The 24,381-nt window shown below is 44.1% G+C and overlaps 1 protein-coding gene and 1 non-coding gene across 3 annotated transcripts in view; one reads left to right on the forward strand and one right to left on the reverse strand.

Moving 5' to 3' along the window:
* The first annotated feature begins 353 nt into the window (after positions 1-353).
* The window catches only part of MYO16 (myosin XVI), a 247,065-nt gene continuing 223,037 nt past the window's right edge, over positions 354-24,381 (forward strand). Inside the window, exons 1-2 of one of the 2 annotated variants that reach the window (XM_029047891.1) lie at positions 418-495; positions 23,934-24,052. In XM_029047891.1, the coding sequence (XP_028903724.1) occupies positions 24,028-24,052 (25 nt within the window). In that variant the 5' untranslated portion in view covers positions 418-495; positions 23,934-24,027. Of the gene's footprint in view, positions 496-23,933; positions 24,053-24,381 lie in introns of both variants that reach the window. The other variant, XM_029047892.1, reaches the window with a different exon arrangement.
* LOC114805987 lies at positions 11,409-11,546 on the reverse strand. Its single transcript, XR_003754118.1, has one exon. It is a non-coding gene; the product is annotated as a small nucleolar RNA SNORA7 (small nucleolar RNA).

The raw sequence follows: 24,381 nt of genomic DNA on the forward strand, positions 1-24,381 counted from the left end.
AAGGGAGGAAGAGGTAGAAAGCACGAGGAAAGGGAGGAAGAGGTAGAAAGCACGAGGAAAAGGGAGGAAGGGGAGGAGGCGGGGACAGGAGGGAGGGGAGTGGGAGGGGAAAGAGGGGAGTGGGGAAGGGAGGGGGGAAAGAGGGGAGGGGACTGAGACGGGAGGGCGGGGAAAGAGGAGAGGGAGAGGAAAGAGAGGGGTAAAAGGGGAGGGGAGGAAAGAGAGGACTTAGAGGGGAGGGAGGGGAGAAAGGGGGAGAGTATGTGGGGAGGGGGCTGAGAGGAGGGGAAAGAGGAGAGGGAGGGAAGAAACGGGAGGGGGCTGAGAGAGGAGGAAAGAGGGGAGTGTGAGCAGAAGGTCTTCGCAGGGGACAGGGCAGCAGGGCCGGTGGGCAGCAGCAGCAGCAACTGCCCAGAGCCCCTGCCCGGTGCCCGGGCCGGGCCCAACCAAGGACGGAGCGAGGAAGGGCGCTGGGAGGACCCCCACGGAGGACAGGTAGGGGGGCCCAGGATACCCACCGACCCACCGGGCGAGGGAGGGACCCAGGGGCCCCCACCGGGGCAGCGGGAGGGACAGACGGGGCAAGGCTGTGGGTGTGGGCCACAGGGTGCGCCTCAGTGTGTGTGCCGGAGGGGGGGACGCACCAGGTTGCGTGGGGGTGGCATGAGTGTGGGTCTGCACGTGGGTGTGTGGCTGGTGTATGTCAGTGTGGCGTGAGGGGGTGTGTGTGTCATGAGTGTGTATTTGTGGGCGCACGAGTGGGTGTCTGTGTGTGTGTCATGAGCGTGTGTATGAGGGGGTGCACATGTGTGTCTCTGCATGGGTGTGTGTGTCTCACATGAATGTGTGTGTGGGCGCACGAGGGTGTCTGCTTGGGTGTGTGTCTCATGAGTATGTGGGTGCACGAGTGTCTGCCTGCACTTGTGTGGGTGCACGAATGTGTGCCTGCATGTGTGAGAGTGGGTGCCCGAATGTGTGTCTGCACGGGGCGGGGGGGGGAGGGGGTGCACGAGTGTGTGCCTGCACGTGTGTCTGTGAGATGAGTGTGTGGGTGCACGTGTGGGAGAAGGAGTAAATGTGAGTGTGTGCACGTGTGGGTATCCTGCTGGTTGTCTTGGTGGTGCACGAATGTGTGAGAACGAGTAAATGGGAGAGTGTATGCATGTGTGGATATCTTGCTATGGGGGTGTGTGTGGGAGTGCATGAGTATGCTTGAGTACACGAGTGTGTGTGAATGAGCATGGGGCGGGGGGGAGGTGAGGGAAGGAGTATTGCGAGAGTGTGTGCAAGAGTGTGAGTATCTTGTTTTGGGGGTGTGTGTTCTTCCCGACTTTGAAAATTCCCCCTTGTCAGTTGGTGGTGTTGCATCTGATGATCTTGTTTAGCTCCCATTGCTTAGTACAGTGCCCGACACCTAGCAACTCCTTCCTAAATGCCATCGGTGTAATTACTATTGTCTTAAGGGTTGGGGAAGAAGAGACATTCCTCTAAAGGGGAGGAAGGAAGGGAATCCCTGAGTGAGGAGGTTTCCCCTCCTTTGTAACCTCCACCTGCCCTCCTTTTCACCCCAACACAGCCCTCACAAGCCCCAGGCCTGGAGATGTGTTCCCTGGGGTCCAGGAAATCAATAAATCAATAAATTGTATTAATATTAATGTCTGTCTTCCCCTCTAGATTTGAGCTCCCTGTGGGCAGGGAACATGTCTATCAACTCATTGTTATAGTGTACTTTCCCAAGCACTTAGTGTTCCGTGCTCAGTAAATACCATTGATTGAGCACTTTCTATGTGCAGAGCACTGTACTAGGCACTTGGGAGAGCACGATACCACAGAGTTGAAGAATATGTTCCTTGCCCCAAAGAAGCTTAGAGTTTAGAGGGGGAGACAGGCCTAGGTGGTTTTTTTTTAGGGGCTTCATTCATCCTGTGGCCTGTCGTGGGGTGAGTGATCTCTCCCCTCCTTGCAGATGGGCACATAAGGACGTGCGATTTCCTTGTCAAGGGGGTGGAGGGAAACGCAGGGAATCTGAAATTGGGTAGCTGAGGAAGTGGGAGGCGAGGGAGGTTGGTTTGATTAGCATCAGCTTTTCCCTGGTTTCCCCAGAGAGTTCTGGGTTTGCTTCAAGCCAAAAGGCAGGAAATCAGTGGTGGAATTCTGTTTGGTAATAGCCATGGCCTCTTGGCTTTAGATATTGTTTGGAGGTTTCTTTGTAGAGATGTAAAGGTGATGAAGGGGACAGAGGCAGAGGGATGGTTTAAATTCCACTGCTGTTTGAGGGGTCAGAAAGTGCCTCGAGATCGTTAGGTGATGGGTGTGTGTGTGTGTGTGTTTTCAGCTGCTTTTCACTTGGGAAGAAGTTGCTATTAACAGTGATACCTTACCCACATAAATGTGGGTGAGAAAACAGATATGGAGAAGCAGCGTGGCTGAGTGGATAGACCAGAATTTTCTAATCCCAGCTCCGCCACATGTTTGCTGTGTGACCTTGGGCAAGTAACTTCTCCGCACTTCAGTTACCTCATCTGTAAAATGAGGATTAAGAGTGTGTGCCCTATGTGGGACAGGAACTGTGTCTAACCTATCTTGTATCTACCCCAGCGTTTAGAACAGTGCTTGGCACGTAGTAAGCACATAAGTACAGTAATTACCATTAGGGGAAAGATAGTCCCTTTCACGGTGTTTGTACCTAAAGATAATTCTCTGCTCTGCTCAAGTTTGTTCCATACAGAGTCTGACTGTTGGCATCCCGGTTTTGAAACCTTTAATAGAAATAGTAGAAGCAGTTAGAAATAATAAGTAGTATAGTAATTGTGGTAGCATTTATTGAGCACTCACTTGATGCAGTATTAGGCACCACTCACTTGCTGCAGTGCACTGTATTAGACACTTGGGTTGCACGGAATGAAGAAGCGACACATTCCCTGCCCAAGGGAAGCTTTCAAGCTTTCATTTTAATTTATTTTTTGGGGGGAGTGGGCCTCAAAACATAGAATGTATACCCCTGGAGAGGTCAAAATGTGTAATTCAATACACAAATTCACGAATGCAGAAGATGAATATAAATATCAAAAGTGCTGGAGTTGGCTGATGGAATTCTTTGGCTACGAGTCCTGGGAGATTCATCTGGCAAGGCTTGTTGGAGGAGGTGGTTTGTTGGAGAGAAGCAGTGAGGCGCAGGGGATAGACCCCAGGCCTAGGAGTCATAAGGACCTGGGTTTTAATCCTGCCTCCACCACTGTCTACCATGTGACCTTGGGCAAGTCACTTAACTTCTCCGTGCCTCAGTTACCTCATCTGTAAAATGGGGATTAAGACTGTGAGCCCCATATGGGACGTGAAGTGATTTGCTAGTATCCACCCCAGTGCTTTGTACAGTGCTTGGCACATGGTAAACACTTAACAAAAACCAAGAAAAAGTGGGATTTTGGAAGGGGGGGTGGTTGAATGTGGGGAGAGCTATGATCTGCCTGATGTGGGGAGAGAGGGAGTTTCAGGCTGGAGGAATAAGTGGGAATGATGAGATGAGGGAGAGTGGAGAGCAGGGTTTTTTTTTTAAATGGCATTTGTTAAGCACTTACTATATGCCAAACACTGTACTGAGCACTGGGGCAGATACCAGCAAATCAGGTTAGGCATGTTCCCTGTCAAGACAAGAAAATTATTCTTGTAAAAAAAGGTTGAGAAAACTGAATCAAAAGAGCAATGAACAATATAGTTTCTTTTCTGACAAAGTGTAAAAATGTTAACGTTGGGATCCCTGATTTCCCACTGATCACTCTAGCAGTTGGATTGTGTCTTGGAGTAATGGAATGTGAATTTTGAGGGATAGCTTTTGGGGGAAAAATGGCTATTTCGAGAAGACTCGATGATTGAAGTCAGTCTAAGGTAATTAGTGGGCAGGTTCCTGTAAATTAGAGGAAGAGTTTGAGACTACTGACTCTGGTAATATTACCAACACCCAGATGAGATTTTCTTACCCAAGAAAGAAAATACAATGTGACACTTCATTAGCAGTATGAAAGCGTAATTGTTTTTCTACAGTGAATGACACTAGGGGATTTTTTTTCATATTTGTCCTAATCTGGAAGTTTCATTGATGATTCTGGTTGAAAGATTAACTATTCCCAAAGTAACTCATAACGGGGCTGAATTTGGTGAATGACATTGAATTATATTTTGTCCTAACAAATGAATTTTCTGAGGAAAAATAAAAAAGAAGGGAATCTCCAAAACTTGCATTGTCCCTTTTCATCACATGGCCCTCCAGAGAAGCTAATAATAATAATACTTCTGGTATTCGTTAAGCACTTACTATTTGGCAGGCACTGTATTAAACTTGGGGTGCATACAAGCAAATCAGGTCAGACACAGTCCCAGTCCCACATGGAGCCTACAGTCTCAAACCCCGTTTTACAGATGAGGTAACTGAGGCCCAGAGAAATGAAGTAACTTGACCAAGGTCACACAGCAATCAAGTGGCAGAGCTGGGATTAGAACCTGTGACCTGACTCCCAGGCCTGTGCTCTATCCTCCACCAGGCTGCTTTGTAGGACTCACTGCCTCAATATCAGTGAGCTGACTGCATTCCCTGACCTCATGGCCAGCCACCAATGGCTGAGAAGCTTGCAGTCAACAGCTCTTTTATCACCTGATTAAGCAGCCGTGAGGATGAATTATGCCACAGTAATAAAAATAATGATATTTATTAAGTGCTTACTTTGTGACAGGCACTGTATTAAGCACTGGAGTGAATACAAGCAAATCAAGTTGGACACAGTCCTTGTCCCACTTGGGGTTCACATTCTCAATCCCCATTTTACAGACAAGGTAACTGAGGCCCAGAGAAATGAAGTGACTTGCCCAAGGTCACACAGCAGACAAGTGGTGGAGCTGGGATTAGAATCCATGACCTTCAGATTCCCAGGCCTGAGCTCTATCCACTACATCATGCTGCTTCTCTTAACTAGCCCTTCTTCTAGAACTAGCATTATGGTCTTCTGAAAAGGAAACAGACAGCTTAATGGTTAAGGTGGAAATTTGGTAGACATTGGTACTCATTTTGCAGAAATTTCATATTCCATGCAGCTCATTTCCAGTTCTGTATCTGCTTTTCATTAATTCATTTGATTTTATTTGAGTGCTTACTGTGTGCAGAGCTCTCCACTAAGCATTTAGGAGAGTAAAATGCAACAAAGAACAGACACATTCCCTGCCCACAACAACCTTACAGTCTAAATGGAGCGGGGGGACAGACATCATTATAAATAAATAAATGACAGATATGTACATAAGTGCTGTGGGGCTGGGAAAGAGGAAGAACAAAGGGAGCAAGTCAGGGTGATTCTTTGATCCAATAATCTGCCTGCCTAGACTGACATTCAGGACCTCGGGGTTTTTTCATGAGTAAATTTTATTATATTTATTCATCTGTTTATTAAACCTAATGATTTTTCATCATGATGTCCTTCCTGGGTGCAGTCAGCTAGTTAGGCTGTGAAATGGGAAACGTGAAAATGCGTTAACGGGAGTCTGAGATATTTTTGAAAACATTTTCCAAGGTTGACTGTAGTGGGGGATGGGGTAATTATCTGGTTGATTTACTCCTTGTTGACGTCCAGATGGATATTCTGGACCTGAATGATCTGACTTGGCCATTTATGCAAAGCAAATCAATCCCCACTTTATTTGTTACGGAAAGACCCAGGCAGCATTATGGGTATATTTTGGGTCTACTTTCACAACCCAAATACCTCTAAATTGTAAAGCTCCCAGTCAGCTCAGAATATCTTGTGCAATGATGAGGATGACCTGAAAAAGAATGGGTGATTTAAAAAAAAAATTGAAACAATATTTATTGAGCATCTACTATAAAAATGCTATACCCCTCTAGACTGTAAGCTCTTTTTTTTTTTTTTTAATGGTATTTGTTAAGCGCTTTCTGGGTGCCAGGCATTGTACTAAGCTCTGGGGTAAATACAGGATAATCAGATTGGACACAGTCCATGTCCAATATAGGGCTCACAGTCTTAATCCCCATTTTACAAATGAGGGAATTGTCATAGAAGAAATTGAGTAACTCGCCCAAGGTCATATAGCAGAACCAGGTTCTTCTGATTCACAGACTATCCGCTAGAACACACTCAATTTCCTGTTGCGGTCAGGGAACGTTTTGGCCAACTCTGTTATATTACAGTCTCCCAAGTGTTTGGTATAGTGCTCTGCACAGAGTAAGTGCTCAAGAAATACAGTTGATTAACTGATAGACAATCCTTCTTACCCGCTTTCTGTCACTTCTCAACTCCACTGACCTCCTGGTCCTCCCCAGTTCACCCCCTTACCAACTTGGACACACACTTGATATCATCTCTCGTCACTCTACAATCTCTGCCCTCTCCAATCCTGAAATCCTTCTATCTGACTACAACCCCTTCGCCTGATTCCTTTTCTTTTTTAATCGCAAGGGCAGAACATCAAATGAAATAGAAGAGACTCGCAATTGACTTAATTAGCATTACTTTTTAAAAATCAATCTCTCTCATTGTTGGTAGAGACTAACCTTAGGGACATGGAGGATGGCGCTTGATTAGCCACTATGTAGCCCATAGCATAACAAACATTATTTGCTCACATGCATCCTTCTTAGAAACCAGGTTCCCGACTGTTTACAAGATCTGTCATTACTCGATTGGCTGTCATAACAAATTAGCCTGTTAACTCATGAAATAGTATTTAATGAGTGAACCCATCATAAAGGGGTCCATTTAACGGATGAACCCATCAGAGAATGAATTAGCATTGCCCACCTGAAACTATGCGTAAAAATGTTCAGTGTTCACCAGTTAATGCTTTCTCTGTGTTTTTTCCAGGCATCTGGGTGAGTTAAAGCAGCATGGTCTAGTGGATAGAGCACAGGTCTGGGAGTCACAAGGACCTGGCTTCTAATCCTGGCTCCGCCTTGTGTTGGCTGCGTGACCTTGGACAAGTCACTTCACTTCTCTGGGCCTCATCTGTAAAATGGGGATTTAAGCTATGAGCCCCATGTGGGACGGGGGTTTGTGTCCAACCTGAGAAACTAGTATCCACCCAGTGCTTAGTACAGTGCCTGGCATATAGTAAGTGCTTAATAAATACCATAAATAAAAGGATGCTAGCTATATACCCTCCTCTTGATCCCTCTCGGTAGTTTTTTGTTTAGGACTGAAGGGACACCAGCTGGAGAATACAGAATGCATTAGACATTGTTTCCACACATGGCTAGCCCACGCCTAATGATTCTGGCAACTGTTCTTTCCCTTTAAGATTCCCGGGAACTGACCATGTAATTTCTTCTCCCGCTTGGAAACATGTGTTGGAACTAGACTTGTGTTGTTGAAGCTGATCTCCTAGTTCTTTGGAAATTTGGGTCTTGCACTCTTTCCCTCCTCCCCCGTTTTTTTTAATGGCATGTCTTAAGTGCTTAGGTTATGCCAGGCACTGCACTAAGTGTGGGGTAGATACAAGCTAATCAGTTTGGATACAGTCCGTGTCCCACATGGGGCTCACAGTTTTATTCCCTATTTTACAGATGAGGGAACTGAGGCCCAGAGAAGTAAAGTGACTTGCCTAAGGTCACACAGCAGACAAGTGGTGGAGGCGGGATTGGAATGCAGGTCCTTCTGACTCCCAGACCCATGCTGTTTCCACTACACCACAGTGCTTCCCATAAAGCCCTTCTGCCACGACTCTTCAAACTCTGTAATCACATCTGTTATTCCATAAAATAATGGAGTTAAAATTAGTGTTTTTCGTCATGTTCGTTCAATAGTCTAAATAACGGCAGGTTTTTAAGGAAGGAATGTGAACATTTATTAAGAACGCTAAAAAGAATTCATTCTCCAATTCATTGAGCAGTCATTTTCAGAAATTGCACTAGGAAAGAATAAATTTGTATGCGTGTTGGTGTGTAAAATAAAAATATTTCATGTTTCTTATCTCCTGATGATTTGTTCAAATGTCCAAATGGGTTAAATTACAAAGGAATTGAAAGCTGACTTAGAAACTTTACCAAAAATTTCTAAAAGTGAAATGGAACTCTGTCAAGTGGCAAACTGAATTATATGATTATAAAACCGTGGCTAATGTAAAATTATTGGTGCTCGTGCAGTTATGTCAGTGCCAATTTGAAAAGGTTCATATTCTCTAGGGAATAGATAATTTAGCAGATTCAACTCAACCAAGAATTAGATAAAAGAGAGAAGTGACAACCGGTATCATTCAATGGCATTTACTGATCACTTAGGGTAGGTAGAGCGCTGTACTGAACACTTACTATATTGTCCTCTCCTCAGTGCTTATTGTTGTATTGTACTCTCCCAATCACTTAGTACAGAGCTGCACACACATTAAGCGCTCAGTAAATATGATTGACTCATACAGTACCCTGCAGAGAGGCAGTGCATATTAAGAACCATTGATTAATTCATTGATTAAACACCCAGACCTGCTCCAGGCTTCCTGTGCCCCATTTAGCTGGCTCTTCCCAAACCACACTGGCAATATACCGATCTACCAGCAGAATTCACCCCGCATCCTCCCCATCTCCAGCCATGAACCCCCAACTCCGCCCCCCCCATCTGAGTCTCTCCTCTGCCTCACTCAGCTCCTGCCCTTACCCTGAGAATCCGTGCACTTCATCATCTACTTTCCCCATCGTTGTACCTGTCATCCCAATCCTCTTTCGCCACTTGGCTCCCACTTTCCACCCATTCCCAGCAGAAAGAAGCTCAGGCCTCAGAGTCGGAGGACCTCTGTTCTAATCCGGCCTGCTGCGTGACCTTGGATAAGTTGCTTAACTTCTCTAGGACTCAGTTGCCTCATCGGAAAATAGGGATTCAACATCTTTTCTCTTTTCCTCTTAGACAGTGAGCCCCAAGTGGGGCAGACACTGTGTCTGACCTGATTATCTTGAATCTACCCCGGCGGTTAGTACAGTGCCTGACACAGAGTAAGTGCCTAACAAATACCACTGTAATTATTGTCCTTATTACTTATTCACACCCCATTTTCATTTGGTTTCTGCTTCATGGCGACGATTGCCGACATTTGACTTCCAACGGTGTCTCTTTTCTCCGTGATGCAAACTTCTAGCATTTGGTCTCCCAAGACCAATATAGCCTATTCAGTTTTGGAATTTCTGCTGTTTTTCAGGTGGTTTTCATCCTTTAGTGATGACAAACGAGTGATTTGGGGCCCATATTGTCCTTTGGAGTGTCTCAAATAAAGCACGATCCTCTAGTATAACCGATAACGTGTCACAGTAATGAATGGAATGGTAGAGTCCGGAAGCGACGACACAGCTGTAATATGTGTGATATGGGGATGATGTTTCTTTTAATTGGGAAATGGATTTATTAATGGTGCAGTTATGAAGAAAGTACCAATCTGAGATTCTGTTACCGTATTTAATTAAGTCAACGATGAAAGATTCATGCAGTTCAGCTCCAGAAGGGGGGGATAATCGATTTCTGGTTTTGCTCTGTCCACAGCTATGAAAAGATGGTGGCCGACCTCAGAAAGTTCATTCCCAAGAAGAGATCAATATTTCATTTTGTCTTTTGCCATTATTAATTTAGTTGAAGGAAATGTTCACGTGTTTAAAGGCTAAAAATTTCAGGTCTTCCTCATTCTTTTAAGACAGGTCAGTCAGTCAATCATATTTATTGAGTGCTCACAATATGCAATATAACACACATTCTCTGCCCACTATGAGCTTACAGTCTAAAGTGGGGAGATAGTCTAGAGGGGGAGGGGGAGACAATCTGCTTCTCCTCCCATCCGATGTGATGTCATAAACATTGCTTCGGTTGGAGGGTGGGTCTGACTGCATTTGAAGACCTTGTTTAGGGGATTTTACCTTGTCACTTGATGTTAGATACTGTGGTGCACTAAAGATGGCATTTGGGAAACATTTTTGAGAAGCAAAATTCCTTGTTTGGGAATTGGGATTGTTAAATTTTTATTTTATTTTTATTATTTTTTATAGTGTTTAAGCATTTATTATGCATCAAACACTGTTCTAATTGCTGGGGGCAGTTAGAAGTTAATTAGTTTGGCAACTGTCCCTCCCACTTGGGGCTCACGGTTTAAGGTTTGCTAGAGAAGCAGCATGGCCTAGTGGGTAGAGCATGGGCCTCTTTTTATTTTATGGTATTTCCAAGCGCTCAATAAATACGATTGAATGAATTAATGAATATTAGCACGTATTATGTGTGAGGCACTGTGCTAAGTGTACAGAAGCATACAGAAAACCCAAGACTGAGTTCTAATTTGGCTTTGCCACATGTCTGTGTGACCTTGGGCAAGTCACTTCACTTCTCTGACCATCAATTATCTCACCTGTAAAGTGGAGATTAAGACTGTGGCCCCATGTGGGACATGGACTCTGTCCAATCAAATTAGCTTGTATCTACCCCATCACTTAGTACAGTTTCTCACACATAGTAGCGCTTAACAAATGCCCTTAAAAACATAAAAGAGTGGCTTGATACTTAGTAACAATCTTCTTCAGACTAACAGTAAATCCAACGAACATTACCAGTATAACTGGCTAAATGTGCTGCTTCACAAGCAAATGACCTTGTTTTTTGGGATGTATTGCCTTTTCCTCGAAGCTGGGCACTTACCCATATTTTATCCCTTTGTCCAAAAGCTATTGAGTATATGATAATGAAGTCAAGGCATACAATAGTGGAAAACAGTTTCTTGCTATCTTTCCTTAAACAGTCTTTTATTCTCATTGAACAGAAGAATTCTCAGTCTTTTAGCATATTTTCACATCTCCGTTCAAACGTGTAGAAATAGTCATATACATGCATCTGAATCTATATTTAAATAGGGTCCTCAAAATTAGCACATCTCCAGCAGAGAGAGAGAGAAGTCTCCTTCTATTGTGTGTATTTTATGCAGACTGTGAATGATTTCTTATAGCAATTCTGTACAAGCAAAGCAAAGACAAATACCTGTGCACTACCTTATTGTTTAATATTTATTTTTAATGGTATTTGTTAAGCACTTACTATGTACCAGACACTCCACTAAACGCTGGAATAGATATAAGCTAATTTGGTTGAACACAGGTCCCTGTCCCACATGGGGTTCACAGTTTTAATTCCCATTTTACAGATGAGGTAGCTGAGGCTTGTCTTGTCTTATGCTTTTGAGTCGCCTCTGACCCCCAGCAACGCCATGGGCACATCTCTTCCAGAACGCCCCCATCTCCCTCTGAGATCGTTCTGGTAGTGTAGCCATAAAGTTTTCTTGGTAAAAGTAAGGAAGAGGTTTAAAAGTACTGCCTACTTTTGCCCAGTAAATTTGAGTCTCTGCCTTCGACTCTCTCCCTTGCCTCTGCTGCCCAGCACAGGTGAGTTTTGACTTGTAGCAGATTGCCTTCCACTCACTAGCCACTGCCCAAGCTAGGAATGGAATGGACATGCCTCAGCTTGATTCTCCCTCCTGTAGTCAAGACCGATAGAGTACTGAAAACTCTCTAGATGCGACCCTGAGAGGGGGTAACTGAAGCACAGAAAAGTCAAGTGAGTTGCCAAAGGTCACACAGCAGACAAGTAGCAGAGCTGAGTTTAGAACCTAGATCTTCTGCCTTTCAGAACCAGGCACTTTCCATTAGGCCACAGTGCTTCTCTGCATGTCCAAAATGCCTAATATTTGAGTGTCCACAGTGAACTATTTTCAAACATCACCTGTCTCATCAATCATATTTATTGAGTGCTTACTGTGTTCAGAACACTGTACTAAATGCTTGGGAGAGTACAATATAACAGAGTTACTAGACACATCCTTTGCCCACAGTGAGCTTAACGGTATTTAAATTTACCAGACTTGAAATGGCGTAGTACCCGTTACTGATTTTGCCTAATTCACAGTAAAAATGAACTGAAAATCAAGAAGGGTAGTCGGTCTCAGCTCTTACCCTTGAGTTCATATGAGAATGTGACACCTGTGTTGCTTTAGCAGACACTGTGTTGGTAGACGAGCTAATCCCGTGCATCTAATTGCATTAGGAGGTGTTATTTTTTTTCTAATGATTCTTTAAGGCTGAGCAGTAGTTGTAATTAGAGCAAAAATCTGGAGAGGAATACAATCCATTTATCAAACGTGGAGTTGGGTGATATTAATTTTAAAAGGGAAGGCTTTGCCTTTGGCTACCTTCATCAATCATGACTACATGTCTTTGAAAATTAAGCTGCTTCACCAGAGAAATATATACTGTCGTTATCTTTCGTTGTGTCAAAATCTGTGGTCGTCTACATCTTCTGTTTACTACACTAGACTGAATCAAGCAGTAAGTACTTGTTGTCAGAGACCCTCTACCTAAGACCAATTTCAAATATCTCCCCATTCGATTTCTAGGACTCATCATAATTCTTTCCTCTTCCACCTTTCAGCTCTCCTACCCTATTAGCAGGCTTTATTTAGAAATACCTAGGTCACCCTCCCAGGTACTGATCCTCATGATGAAGGATTAACCATCTAATATTTCTAATATTATTTTTTAAGGAAATTTGTTAAGCACTTACTAGGTGCCAGGCGCTCTGCTAAGCACTAGGCTAGAAACAAGTTAATCAAGTTGGACACAGTCTTTACAAGCTAAGTAGATTGGACACGATCCTTGTCCCCCAAAAGGCTCACAGTATTAATCCCCACTTTACAGAGGAGGTAACTGAGTCCCAGAGAAGTGAAATGACTTGCCCGAGGTCACACAGCAAATAAGTGGCAGGGTCAGGTTTAGAAGCCAGGTCCTCCTGACTCTCAGGTCCATCCTCTCTCCAATAATCCTTCTAAATCCTTCACTTTCCACTTTAGCAAAGTCATCATGGACCAGAAGTCACCTTCAGCTAAGAGTAAACGTACAATCATTCTGGGAAGTAATTGGGGCGTCGGATTGTAGTTCGTAATGTGAAACAGAAAATACCTAGGCAGGGACCCTTCCTTAATTGTAATATTTATTAAGAGCTTATTGTGTGCCAAGCACTGTGCTAAGCTTTGGGGTAGATACAACTAATCAGGTCAGTCATCATCCCTTCCTTATGTGGGGCTCATAGACCAAGATGGAGGAAGAAAGCAGCATGGCCTCGTGGATAGAACAGGGGCTCAGGAATCAAAGGGCCTGTGTTTTAATCGTGGCTCTGACAATTGCTTGCTGTGTGACCTTGGGCAAGTCACTTCACTCCACTGTCCTTAATTTCCTCAGCTGTAAAATGGGGGTTCAATACCTGTTCTCCCTCCTACTTAGATTATGAGCCCCATGCGGGACAGTGCCTTTGTCCAACCTAATTAACATGTACCTACCCCGACACTTAGAAAAGTGTTTAACATATAGAGTTTACCATTTTTAAAGAAGGGCATTTAAATCCCATTTTACAGCTGAAGGAATTGAGGCACAGAGAAGTGACTTGTCCTGGATCATATAGCAGGCAGTGATAATTATGGTGGCATTTGTTAAGAGCTGACTGTGTATCAAGCACTTTGCTGAATACTCCAGTACTCAGTACAATCAGGTCAGACAGTCAATCGATCAGTGGTATTTATTGAGTGTTTACTATGTGCAGAGCACTGCACTAAGCGCTTGGGAGAGGACAACACAACAGAATTAGCAGACACGTTTCTTGCCCATAACAAGCTTACAGACACACTCCCTATTCAGAACGAGCTTAGGAGGAAGAGAGATATCGAATCCCTGCTTTTTTAGAAGAGGAAACTGAGGCACAGAGAGGTTATTTGACTTGTCCCAGTTCACATAGCTGGCAATAATAATTATGGTGTGATTTGTTAAGAACCGACTGTGAGTCAAGTGCTTAAGCACAGAAAGGTACAAGACTGTCAAGTCAGACACGGTCCTTGTTCCGGCTGGAAGTAGAAGGAAGAACAGGCATCAAATCCCTACTTTATAGATGAAGAAACTGAGGCACAGAGAAGTTATGTGACTTGCTCAAGGGCACCCAGGCCATACAGCTCCTCAGGACTTCCTCCTCAAAGGAAAAAGGGACATTCAGTAAATCACTGCAGGCTGTTTGCCTCCTGGGAAAGATCCCGTCTTCTGACTGCCATGAGTTTGTTGTTCTGGACTCTTCAGCACAGCTGAAATTTACACTCGAAGGTGACATTGCTGATGATGAAGTTCACTGTGGGCTGCCTGTGTGATCAAAGAGGTTGTGTGGTTCCTATGCCAGTAACTTTGTAGCCATGCAACAACACATATATACATGCACACACACCCTTCGTTGAAAACGGGGGACAGTATGGTCCCGTGGAAGGAACCCAAGACTGGGAGTCAGGAGACTTGGGTTCGTGTTCCAGCTCGACCATTGCCTTGCTGGGTGACCCCAGGCAAGTTCTTTAACATCTTTGGGCCTCGATTTCCTCATCTGTACAATGGGGTTAAGATGGACTGTGAGGTGTGCATGGGGCAGGGGCTGAAATCATCACCTTATTTGTACTCCAGGACTTGCCCAGAGCAGATGCTTAATAAATGCCATAATTATTATTGTACTACTTGTTTCCGGCTTATGGCACTAGTTTTGTTTTTAAGTAATAAACCAGTGGAAAAATATCCTAAGAACTCAATTTACCCATCTTCTGTTGCAATAGGTTATGGGGTAAAGATGTTTATTATAGATGGTGGGGCAGGTATAGCCACACAAGCTCCAAATTCTCCAGTCTTTTGCCTTAATCAACTTTATGACACTTGAGGTCACGGAATGTCTTTTAGTAGTAGTTCTCGAATTACTCAGCATGTAATCTGCATGATACAGGGAAAGCCAATAGTTATTATTCCATTTTGCAGAGCGTGAACATAAGTAGCCTGCTCTAAGTCTCCCAGGAAGGCTATTCAAGGCTCATTGGCTCTGCCACTTGCCTGCTGTGTGTCCTTGGGCAAGTCACTGGCCTTCCGCATGCCTCAGATTCTTCATCTGTAGATCAGGGATTGAAAAACTGTTCTCCAACCCCCTTAGATTGTGAACCCGGGAGGGGCAGGGGCTGTGTCAGACCTGATTATAATGTTGGTATTTGTTAAGCGCTTACTATGGGCCGAGCACTGTTCTAAGCGCTGGGGTAGATACAGGGTAATCAGGTTGTCCCACGTGAGGCTCATACCTCAGTGCTTAGTACAGTGCCTGGCACAGAGTAAGCACTTAACAAGTACTGCAGTTATTTTTAACAGTAAGCAGTGTGGCCTAGTGGAAAGAGCACAGACCTGGGAGTCAGAGGACCTGGGTTCTAACCTCAGCTTCACCACTTGTCTGCTTTGTGACCTTGGGCCAGTCACTTCTCTTCTCTGGGCCTCAGTTACCTCATCTGTAAATAGGGATGAAGACTGTGAGCCCTTTATGGACATGAAATGTGTCCAACCTGATTAGCTTCTACGTACCCCAGGGCTTTGTACAGTGCCTGGCATATAGTAAGCACTTAACAAATACCATTAAAAAAAAAAGAATGATTATGAATAAGAAGTCATGGTGGATATTCCCTGGCCTCTGAGCCCCACTAGGGGTAAGGTGCTAAAGCCCTGTTCCCTTCAAGTCAGCTCCTCCAGTGATCTCTGCACCTACCATATTCTTGCCCCAGTTTCTTTTATTCCTGTGATATTTTAAGCACTTACTATGTACCAGGCACCATTCTAAGCAGTGGAGTAAGTACAGGCTAATCAAGCTGGATACGCACAATCCATATCCCCCATGGGGCTCACAGTCTTAATTCCCATTTTTTATTTTTCTTTTTTTACAGATGAAGTATGTGAGGCCCAGAGAAATTAGTTGTCCAAGATCACCCAGACAAGTAACAGAGTCTGGATGAGAACACAGGTCCTCTGAGTTCCAGGCCTGGGCTTTTTTCACTAGGCCACTATGCTTCTTCATCGCCCTGGGGTGACCCCCATTCCAAAGCCAGTGGACTGGACGCCAGTAGAGAATAATAATAATAATTGCAGTATTTGTTAAGCATTTACTATGTGCCAGGCACTGTACAAAGTGATGCAGGTGGCGGGGGCGGGGGGAGCGGTATAGAAGCAGATCAGGTTCTTGTCCCACACGGGGCTCACATTCTTAATCCCCATTTTACAGATGAGGGAACAGAGGCCCCAAAGAAGTGAAGTGACTTGCCCAAGCTCACACAACATACAATTGAGGGGATCCAGCTTGACTAATATCTCCATCCTCAATTTACTATTGAATAGCCTCTGGCCTCAAAGCCCACAATAGAGATGTATTAGGTAGAAATAAGCAAGCTTGCCAGAGGTGTAGGAGGGAGAGATTGGAAATCTTATATTTTTAGACTGTGTATGTGAATATGTGCACTCACACTGTGTTTTATTAGGGAGGGGCTGTTTCGGTGACTTTTTTTACCCCCTTCTGCACAATAATTCTATTTGCAGATTTCAGATGGAGCAGCAGAGATATAAAGAGCTGAAACCCTACCACCCCTCCCCAATTGTTTTTCATTAACAGCTCAAAGGCAAAAATGTGCCCTTAATAATTTCACAAGAGAATGTCCGCTGATATCTGAGGCTTGTGCGGACTGATCGGTGATTCATTTGGGTGAGGAGAAAATGGTAAAAAATGTCATCAATCAAAATAACAGCTGTGCCCTGACAATATGCCCCTAGCCCCAGATAGCTTCTTGTTAGGGGGAGTCTGGATCTTAAATGGTTATTTCTGATAGCTAGAAACCAACTGGGGGTCCATTAGTCTTGCTTTTATTTTGAAGATTTCACAATAAAATATGATGGCCACTTATCAGCATCAGTTTTATTTTCCCGATGAATTGGGCATTCTGCTCACACACTTTCCAAGTTTTTATAAAAACCTGCTCTAGTGAGGGCAGGCTTCCATCAAGATCAACTGTGTCCTGGCTACAAGATGTGGTAATAAATTCCGAAGTCACAAGGCAATGAGATGTCCTAAGGCTGTAAGCAAGAAAACACGTTCTCTATCAATAGCCCTTTACCTCGAAAAAAATCCCTCAGGATTATTATCCAAACTGTGCCTGGGATTTTAACATGGTTTTCAAAGTGCTCCTTACCCATTGGTCTTTTAGTTAGGTGTCAAACCACTAGTTTTTAGTTTCTGGAGGTCCCAGGACTTGCCCAACATTCCTGCTATCAGATTCACTACCTTTAGAGCTTCAGATCTCTTATTTATGCCCAGCTCTGCTAGTTTTAGTGTTAGATCCTTTCCTTAGGTCTCTGTCTCTTTCCCTGTCCCATCCTCTCAGGGAATAAGACAATGTTAGGGATATTCAGGGATCAGAGAATGAAACCGGAAATGTTAACAGTCGATCAGTGGAATTTATTGAGCGCTTCCTGTGTGCAGAACATTGTACTAAGCGCTTGGGAGAGTTCAGTACAATCAAGTTGGTAGACACGATCCTTACTCTTAAGGAGTTTGCAGCTTAGTGGGACGTTAGTCCTCTCTGGTGTGGAAATTGTGATGTACTAAAAGGTTGAACAGTGGAAGATATACAGGAAGCATTTTTTTCATGGTATTTAAGTGCTTATTACATTCCAGGCGCTGTAGTAAGCACTGGGGTGGGTAGGAGCAAATCAGGTTCGACACAGTCCCTGTCCCACATGGGGCTCACAGTCTCAATCCCCATTTTTAGTGATGAGGTAACTGAGGCCCAGAGAAGTGAAGTGACTTGCCCAAGGTAACATAGCAGACAATTGGTGGAGCTGGGCTGAATACCCAGGTCCTTCTGACTCCCAGGCCTGCACTTGATCCACTACACCATGCCGCTTCCCAGATTCGGACATGTACTTATATCCATATCTGTAATTTATATCAACATCTATCTCCCCCTCTAGACTGTAAGCTCGGCGTGGGCAGGGAATGTGTCCTGTGTCCGTTACACTGTTCTATTGTTCTCTCCCAAGCGTTAAGTACAGTGCTCTGCCCACAGTAAGCGCTCTGACTGACTTCCCACTGAGCTGGACTTAAGCCAGCAATTATCACAGCTCTGCATGCTGATTACTGTGAGGAAAGGGATAATAATAAGAGCCTGAACTTTCCTGAGAAGTGGCAGTTACTTTGTTCACTCAGTCTGGCAACCAAAGGATGCAAGTGGAGCAGTGCCATCCTACGGGTGAGATGGGGTAATGGTGATGATGATGGTATTTGTTAAGCATTTACTATTTGCCAGGCACTGTTCTAAGCACTGGGGTAGATACAAGCAAATTGGATTAGACACAGTCCCTATCCTACATTGGGCTCACAAAGTTAATCCCCATTTTTTACAGAAGAGGTAACTGAAGCACAGAGAAGTTAAGTGACTTGCCCAAGGTCACACAGCAGACGAGTGGTGGAGTCAGGATTAGAACCCATGACTTTCTGAATCCCAGGTCTGTGCTGTATCCACTACGCCATGCTGCTTCTCTATTAAGTGCTTGGGTAGATACGAGCTAATCAGATTGGACACATTCCCTGTTCCACATGGGGCTCACAGACTTCATCCCCATTTGACAGATGAGGGATCGGAGGCCCAGGCCTGGGAGTCTGAAGGACCAGGATTCTAATCCTGGCTCTGTCAATTGCTGCTGTCTGACCATGGGTGGGACTAATTACTAGCCTGGCCTAGTGGAAAGGGCACGGGCCTGGGAGTCAGAGGATCTGAGTTCTAATCCCTGCTCTGTCACTTGTCTTCAGTGTGACCTTGGGCAAGTCATTTAGCTTTCCTGTGCCTCAGTTACCTCGTCTGTAAAATGGGGATTCATGATTATGGTATTTATTAAGCACATACTATGTGCCAGGCACTGTTCTAAGCGCTGGGGTGGATTTAAGCTAATCGGGTTGGACACAGTCCCTGTCCCACATGGGGCTCAGAGTCTCAATCCCCATTTAAGACTGTGAGTCCCATGTGGGACAGGGACTGTGTCCAACCCAATTTGTTCATATCCACCCCAGCGCTTATTACAGTGTCTCGTACATAGTAAATGCTTAACAAAGACCATAACTATCATTACTATCCCCATTTTTCATAGGCACTAAGATATTGCTGGTGTGTGCAGTGTGTTTTTGCTAGCAAACCCATTCTGTGTTTGACTTCAAATGCTATTTACTTCTTGAATGTGATTCTCTAAGGGAAAAGCCATTATTCTGGGTCCGTCTATTTATAAACACGGCAAAGTACTCACACTTTGGAGGCCTGAGTGTTCCGTTGTTTTTCTCAAAAGCTCTCTGATTTTCTTTTACTTTCCATTTTTCATTTCTATTAAATAAACATCTCATAATTATGGTATTTTATATGTTCCCAGTAAAGAAAAGGAAAGATTATTGCATTCATGATGATAATTTAAAAATATGCACATATTTTCCCCTGATCTATTCAATGTTGTCCTTACATCATAAGCATATCTGGCTCTTCGTTGGGAAAGTAAATGGATAAAAAAATAGAAGCTGGGTAAGGAACTTAGATAACTGTGATATTTGTTCAACCTTTCTTTATGGCAAGCACTGTACTAAGCAGTGAGGTATTTATAAACAGGTTGGACACAGACCATGTCCCACCGGGGTTTATTGCCTAAGTAGGAGGGAGAACAGGCATTAAATCCCCATTTTACAGATAAGGAAACTGAGGTCTAGTGAAATGACTTGCCCAAGATCACAAAGCAAACAAGTGGTAGACCTGGAATGAGGGCCTGGACTCTAACTCCTAGGCCTGTGCTCTTTCCATCAGAATTATGGACCAGAGATCAAAAGAGAAAAAGCTAGATTATTCCAATCAATCAAAATAATTTATTAAGCTCTTACTGTGCACTGAATGCCATATTAAATGCTTGGGAGAGTTCAATAGATTTAGTAGTCAGTCATATTTATTGGGCGCTTTAATGTGCAGAGCCCTTGGGAGAGTACAACAGAACAATATAACAGACACATTCCCTGCTCACAGCAAGCTTACAGTCTAGAGAGGTAGACAGGCATTAATAAATAAGTAAAATTACAGAAATTAAAGTAAATGCTGTGGGGCTGGGAGGAGGGATGAATAAAGGGAGCAAGTCAGGGTGGTGCAGAAGGGAGTGTGAGAAGGGGAAAGCATAGTAGAAATGATACCTACCCTCAAGGAACTTACAGTTTTCCAGGGAGAAAAACACTAAAATAAATTACCAGTAGGAGGAAGTAATAGACTATAAAGATACGAATGGAACTGATGGAGTTAATTGATATTGCAGAAAATGACTTGTTAAATTTGGCTAAATCTCCTCCTCTAGACCGTGAACTGATTGTGGGCAGGGAACACGTTTCGATCAATCAGTGGTATTTACTGAGTGCTTACTATGTGCAGAGCCCTGTTCTAAGTGCTTGGGAGAATACATTACAATAGAATTAGTGGTCATGTTCCCTGCCCATAATGAGCTTATTACAGTCTAAAGGGGGAGACAGACATTAATGTGAATAAACCTGCCTTCCAGCTATATTGTACTCTCCCAGGTGCTTAGTACAGTGCTCTTTGAACATAGAAAGCGCCCAATGAATACCATTATGGTGGGAAGGGAGGAGGAAATCTGTGTTCCAACTCTTGTCTTGGCTTAGAGAACCAATCAATCTTGATGTCCAGACTCTGTTCTGACCCTGCAGAAGTTGTAGTGAAGTAGCAGAAACTATAGCTTCTGACTTCAGAGTTTATTATTATTATTGTTAATAATGATAAATTATAGTAAGTACTTGTTAAGAGCTTCCAATGTGCCAAGCTCTGTTCTAAGTGCTGGGGTAGATACAGGTTAATCAGGTCAGACACAGTCCCTGGCCCACATGGGGCTCAAGGTCAAAGTTTACAATCCAGGGGCAGGGGAAAATTCACCTTGAATATTTCAGTGATCCAGAAACCTAAACAGTAACAACATAATCAAAAGAACGTGAATCATCCAATGGTCTAAACTCCAAACGGGGGGAATCCCCTCCAGCGGATCAAAATTTTCCCACTTTAGGGCATGATTCATGGGATCAAGAGGTAGCAGCATGGCTTAGTGGAAAGAGCCTGGACCTGGGGTGTCAGAGGCCCAGGGCTCTAATCCTGGCTCTACTGCTTGCCTTCTGTGTGATCTTGGGCAAGTCACTTCACTTCTCAGGGCTTTGGTTTCTTCAACTGTAAAATGGAGATGAGATACCCGCTCTTTCTCCTAGACTGTGAGCACCGTGTGGGACATGGCCTGTGCCTCATCTGCTTAGTACAGTGCTTGACACATAGTGATGTTTGACAAACAGCAATATAATAAAAACCAATAATGATTATCATTATTTATTAAGTGGGCATAATGTTTTTGATGGAGCCTTAGGAGAAAATGCCTCTGAGAGAAATGGGCAGTGGGGAACCCCCAGGGAGGCTAAAACAGGAAGACAAACTCCAGTGTGAGTTGTTTGGGGCTCTGGCCAAGAGAGGGGCTCTTCCTTTACTCCCAAACTGGCATCCATCTCCACGCTCCTTGTGTGTGCCAGCTGGCTGGGCCTGCCCCTTGGCCCAGATTGCCGCCAGGCTGGAAGGAAGTGTGGCATCTGGAGAAGGAGGAGGAGAAGGAGGGGAAGAAAGAGGAGGAGGGATGGCAGGCCCAGAGATGGTGTCACAGCCCCTCCCTCCATCAGCCGTTTGATGGCGACTGCGGGATTGGGAGGGGAGGGGGTGGTGTTACCCTGTGGCGTCAGTCCTCTGGCAGCCGTGCCCAAAATTTACACAGAGAACAAAACTCCACACAACCACACTGTCAGTTTGAGGGTAAGGCCCTGCTGAACCCTTCCCCTGGCAAGGGAAACACAGATCTTGACAAGCTTTTCAGATTCATAGGAAAGGGGCTGGAGTGTCTTCGTCAAGGTTATAGTTTTAAAAAGAGCATGGGCCTGGGGGTCACGAGACCCCGTCTCCCCGCCCCCCCAGATTTTAGCTCCTGCTCTGCCACTTGCCTGCTGTGTGAACTTGGGGGAATTATTTTACCTTCTCTGTGCCTCAGTGTCCTCATCTGCCTCCTTTCTTCTCCCCCCTCTCCTTTCTGTGTCGCTCTTCATTCATCCCCCCCACATAGTGTATACATACATACATACATAAACACTGTATCTGTAATATATTTATTTATATTAATGTCTGTCTTCCCATCTAGACTGTAAGCTCATTGTGAGCAGGGAATGTCTGTTTATTGTTAAATTGTCCTCTCCTAAGCCCTTAATGCAGTGTTCTGCCCACAGTAAGCACTCAATAAATGTAATTGAATGGATGAATGGAGGGGCTGAGCAGGCTGGGAGCTCCTTGAGGGCAGGGAATGTGGCAACCAACTCTGTTATAGAGTGCTTTCCCAAGCACTTAGTCCACTGGTCTGGTTGCAGTAAGAGCTCAATAAATATAATTGGGAGCTGAGATCAGCTCAGTAAGGAGCTGAGATGGAGCAGGGTTGGGAGAAGGGAGTTGGATGTGTTTCTGAGGGTGGTCAGCACCCCACCCAATCACCATCACCAAGCCCTCAGTAAATCACCCCATCCCAGCCAGTCGCTGGGCACCAGGCTGCCTAGCTCATCACATCTGGGAGTAGCTCGGGACCCAATCAACTGCATCCCTCTGAGCCTTGCTTCGGGGCTAATGAGCTTCATTCATTCAGTTGTATTTATTGAACGCTTACTGTGTGCAGAGCTTGACAGCACCCAGCAGGATCTCACTGTGGGTAATTTTCTCCTGCCATTTTCTGTTGAGTGTGTGTTGGAGTTAGTGCTGATGAAACAGTTCCAGGAACTAAACATCTCACGGTCCTTTGTAAAAGGCTTTCTACAAATACAAAATATCAGGGATTTTTTGATTTTTGATTTTTGATTTTTGATTTTCAGTGCTGTTCACCCTGTCGTTATTATGTATCCGTATATATAATTTTCCTTTAGTCTTGAAGAAGTCACTGATGGTAAATTATTGTGAGGGTGCATAGACCAAGGTGTTTTAAAATAAAAGAAGGCAACATGGCCTAGAGGAAAAAGAGCATGGACATATTGGCATCAGAAGACCTGGAGTCAAATTCAGGCTCTGGCACTTGCCTGCTATGTACCCTTGAGCGAGTCCCTTAATTTATCTGAGCCTTGGTTTTGTCAATCAATCGATTGTATTTATTGAGCACTTACTGTATGTAGAGCACTGTACAAAGTGCTTGGGAAAGTACACTATAACAGAGTTGATAGGCATATTCCCTGCCCATAGTGAGCTCACTGTCTAGAGGAGGAGAAGGACATTAATATAAATACATTGTGGATATGGACGTAAGGGCTGTGGGGTTGATGAAAGGGAGAGAAAAAGGAGCAAATCAGGGTGATGTAGAAGGGAGTGGGAAAAGAGGAAAGGAGGGCTTAGTTAGGGAAGGCCACTTGGAGATGTGCTTTCAGTGAGGCTTTGAAGGTGGGGAGAGTAATTGTCCAATATGAAGAGGGAGGGCTTTCCAGTCCAGAGGCAGGACGTGGGCGAGAGGTCAGTGGCAAGATAGAAGAAATGCAGGTGCAGTGAGTAGGTTGGCTTTAGAGGAGTGAAGTGAGGGAGGTGAGGTTGGAGGGGGCAAGCTGATGGAGTGCTTTACAGATGATGGTAAGGAGTTTCTATTTGAAGCCGAGGTGGATGTGCAGACACTATGTTTAGCACATTGTTTGGCATACACTAAGTGCTTAATGAACCTCATCATTATAATAAATCTAAGAACACTGCTGGAGTTATATAGGTTAACTAGCCTTATCTTCTGTTTTGCTTCCATGGGGACCGGCAGAGGTGAACAGAAATGTGTTCCCCGCTAAAACTCTGATGGGCTGCTATTTAGGGCTTATAAATGAAGTGGTGAAAAATCATGATTCTGGAATTGATTCTAAAATAACTTGGAAATAGGTGAAAACAATGGAAACTGTAGCTATAAGACACAATGCTGACTATTCATCCAACAGCTGTTCCCTATATATACCGGGAGGTGATCAGCAGAACTTGGCTACTAGCATGATGCTGTGTGGCGGAGTTGCTATGGCAATATGAAGCCAATGAATGGACCACATCACAGAGCAGGGAGGTGAGTAACTGTGAAATTGATTCAGTTGTACTCGGGAATATGTTGGAGCCAAATTTGTCAGGAAAAATATTCTGGTAAGAGACTGCATTTATATATACATCATCATAGTGCTTTCACTATTATGTATCTATTTGTAATGCATGCATAGAACTGAATGAATTAAGTGATGATTTGTGCCTTTTTATAAACTCTAAACATGAACAAATGGTTCTGCAGCTTTAGAGAGCTATATTTGAAGGACATTTTCAAAATTGGTGATGATTAACAAACCTAATTGAAATTGGAAGGCCTAACTTTATTTGTCATTTTTAAGAAAGCTGTCTATATGT

This window comes from Ornithorhynchus anatinus, chromosome 20 (assembly GCF_004115215.2).
Source record: "Ornithorhynchus anatinus isolate Pmale09 chromosome 20, mOrnAna1.pri.v4, whole genome shotgun sequence".
NCBI classification, from domain to species: Eukaryota; Metazoa; Chordata; class Mammalia; order Monotremata; family Ornithorhynchidae; genus Ornithorhynchus; species Ornithorhynchus anatinus.